General features: G+C 45.1%; 1 protein-coding gene across 1 annotated transcript in view; it reads left to right on the top strand.

Moving 5' to 3' along the window:
• LOC121920416 (5-hydroxytryptamine receptor 3A-like) overlaps positions 1 to 2970 on the top strand; it is an 11642-nt gene extending 8672 nt beyond the window's left edge. Inside the window, exon 6 of the mRNA XM_042447554.1 lies at positions 2801 to 2970. Within this exon, the coding sequence (XP_042303488.1) occupies positions 2801 to 2970 (170 nt within the window). The remainder of the gene's footprint in view (positions 1 to 2800) is intronic.
• The last annotated feature ends 534 nt before the right edge of the window (positions 2971 to 3504 follow it).

The following is a 3504-nucleotide window of genomic DNA, read 5'->3' as shown; positions in this document are numbered from 1 at the left end:
TAAGATATTTTGAATTGAGTTGTGAATTTCTTTCCAAAATGCCTGAATTATTTTACATTTCCACCATATGTGCATAGGATTACCTTTCTCAAAATTACACTTCCAACATTTACCATATTCTAGTTTGTACATTCTCTTAATCCTCCAAGGTGTGTAATACCACCTATTCATAATTTTTAACAAATTCTCTTTGGGTTCCTGCACTATTGTAAAATCAAGGGTCTTCTTCCACGCGTTCTGCCATTCATTTAGGTTAATATTCTTTCCTAGATCCTGGGCCCATTTAGGCATATATTCCTTAATAGATTCATGCTCCAACATACGATTTATCAACAATCTATAAAACTTAGACACTTTCTTCTTATCTGGTTGCCAGAATACAGTGCGCCGCGCCATATGCGGCCTTGAGCATACGCGGGGCGGAAGGGGCGGCGCGTCCCCCGCGCGCGCCCGTCCATTGCGCCCTGCACGCGCCCGCGCCGCCGCGCACAAGCCCCATTGTTTCCAATGGGGCTCGAGCATAGGTGGAATTCGCCTTACGCAGAGGGATCCGGAACGGATCCCCCGCGTAAGGCGAGGACGGACTGTAATTAATCTAATTCATTCCGTTTCTCCTCAATTCCTGCCGTCTTTTTATCTTCTGAAAATTTATTCTTAATCTGGTAATAGTTGAACCAATTTAACTCAAAACCCTCCCTCTTTAATTCTTCCCTGGATTTGAGTAACAGATTCCCTTGCTGATCCTTACTTGTGCAATCTTTATAAGTAAGCCAATTATTGTTATCGTTTATTAACCACCTGCCAAAGAAGGCTTCCTGAGTTGAAGTCCGTATGGGAATCTTAAAATAGGACATTTTTTTCAACTTTTCCCAGGTAAGCAATAAAGACTTTCTTATAGGATGATTATTAAAATCCTTGTTTTTTTCCACATTACAGTTGGCCCTTCTTATACACGGATTTTTTATACACAGATTCAAGCATACACGGTTTGAAAATATTCCAAGAAAGTATAAATTTACCTTGATTTTCCATGTTTATAAGGGACACCATTTTGCTATGTCATTATATTTAATGGGACTTGAGCATACACGGATTTTGTTATACACGGGGATCTTGGAACCAAACCCCAGCGTATAACAAGGGTCCACTGTATTATAGCACTTATACGCGTGCCACCCATATCTTAATTGTGTGTTTTCCAAATTTAATATTTCTTTTTCGTCTAACTTCACCCAATTTTGTATCCACACTAAACTACATGCCCAATAATATGCTTGCAAGTCAGGGAGTGCATATCCCCCTCTTTCTTTCGAATCTTTCAATATGGAACTTTTGATCCTTGGCTTCGCTCCTCTCCATAAAAATTTACTCAGCTCTTTTTCCCATTCTTTAAATTGTTTGGATTTTATCACAATTGGGAGATTCAGAAACAGAAACATTAGCTTCGGTAAAACAACCATTTTTACAACAGCTATTCTCCCCAATAGGGGAAGATTTAATCTATTCCACCTGCACATACTTTCTTTGATCTCCTTCAACTTACAGCAATAATTATTCTCATATAATTTTAAATTGTCTTTGGATATTTTAATGCCCAAATAGTTAATTTGTTTTTCTATCTTAAATCGTGATTTTTGCCTCAACCGATCTCCTTCTTCTATAGATAAGTTTTTAGTAATCACCACCGTTTTTCTTTATTTATTTTTAATCCTGCCATCTTTCCAAACATATTCAGCTCATGTTGCAATAATTCAATGCCATGTAATGGATTTTCCAGAATTATTGCCATGTCATCTGCAAATACTTTGGTCTTTACCGACTGACCTTTAGTCATAATTCCCTTCAGTTTCTTATTATCATTAATTGTTCCTACCAAAATATCAATTGCCAAAATAAAAAGGAGTGGAGATACAGGACATCCTTGCCTGACTCCTTTCCTTATACAAAATTCTTGTGATCTTTTGTTATTCACAATCAAGAAAGCCCTTTGATATTTATAAATTTGACGCATTGCATTAATAAATTTTATCCCCATGTCTCTTCTTTCTAGCACTTCTACCAAAAACTCTCATCTTAAACTGTCGAACGCTTTTTCCATATCAAGCGCAATCAAAGCGCACTGTTTGTCATTGTTCACTTGATAATATTCTAGGCTATTTATTATAGTCCTAATATTATTCCTTATCTGCCTACCTGGTAAAAACCCGTTCTGTTCTCTACCTATGATGAATATACTTCGCATGACTGCCTTACTAGCATCCCACACTGTTTTCATAGGCATTTCTCAATCACTGTTTTCACTAAAGAAAATTTAAAGTCTTTTTTGCTTTCTCCAGAAAAACCTTGTTATTAAGTAGAGAATGTTTGTTTCCTGCTTCCCTGGTCAGTACAGTCAGCCCTCCTTATACGTGGATTTGCCATACGCGGATTTGATCATACGTGCATGGCAAATCCGGAAGTTGTCCCCAATGGCAGCGTGTGTGCACGCGCGCCGCCATTGGGGACAACTTCCCTCCATTCCCCTCTCTCCCCCACAACTTTTTTCCTCCCTCCCTCCCTCCCTCCCTCCCTCCCTCCCTCCCCTCCGTACTACCTTTTCTTCGCCGGTGGTTGCGTCGGCTGGCTGCCGCCAGCCTCAGCCATAACCAGGGGAAAAGGCCAAGTGGGGGTTTTGAGGCCAAGAAGCCTCCGCCTGCCAACCCGGCCCTTTTGCTGCCACCGGCACCTTCACAACAGGGGCCGGGTGATGGGTTGGAGGCCAAGAGGCCTTCAAAACCCTCACCCGGCCCTTCTGCGGCAGCGGTGGCAGCAAGGACGCTGAGGAGGCCTCTGGTGCTGGTCCTCCCCACCTCGGCCTCCTCGCCGCCGCTACAGCCAGGGGAAAGATCAGGGCTGCTGCTGGGACCTCCAGGAGCAGCACCCGGCCTTTTCCCCGGCAATGGTGGGGAGAGGAGGAGGACCAACGCCTGAGGCCTCTTGGCCTCCTGTCCGCCGCTACAGCCAGGGAAAGGCTGGGTGCTGCTCCTGGAGCAGCACCCAGCCTTTCCCTGGCGGTAGTGGGCGGAGAGAAGGAAGAGGAGGGGATGAGCGCCTGGGGCCTCTTCGCCTCCTCTCCGCCGCCGCCAGCCCTCTGTGCAAGGGCAGGTTGCTGGAGGCCCAGCCAGCCTGCCACTCGGCCCTTCTTCAGAGGTGATGATGGTGGTGGAGAGGAGGTCTCAGGCGCTCGCCCCTCCGCCTTCTTACAGACCGCCGCCAGCACCTCGATGCAGGGGCCGAGTGGCGGACCGGAGGCCTAGAGGCCTCCAGCCCACCACCCGGCTTGCACAGAGGTGCTGGTGGCAAACCGTGGTGGAGAGGAGGCCGAAAAGGCCCCAGGTGCTCGTCTCCTCCTCCTCCTTCTCTCCCCACTACAGCCACTTTCTTCTTTCCCATGAATATGGTATTTCCTTCTTCCCAGTTCTAAAAAAAAAAAAAAGTAGAACCAACTATTGAGCTTTCTAAAAT

The sequence above is a fragment of the Sceloporus undulatus genome, chromosome 2, assembly GCF_019175285.1.
Source record: "Sceloporus undulatus isolate JIND9_A2432 ecotype Alabama chromosome 2, SceUnd_v1.1, whole genome shotgun sequence".
Taxonomy (NCBI): Eukaryota; Metazoa; Chordata; class Lepidosauria; order Squamata; family Phrynosomatidae; genus Sceloporus; species Sceloporus undulatus.
The sequence above is the reverse complement of the archived record's forward strand: the minus strand, read 5'-3'. Positions and strand labels throughout refer to the sequence as shown.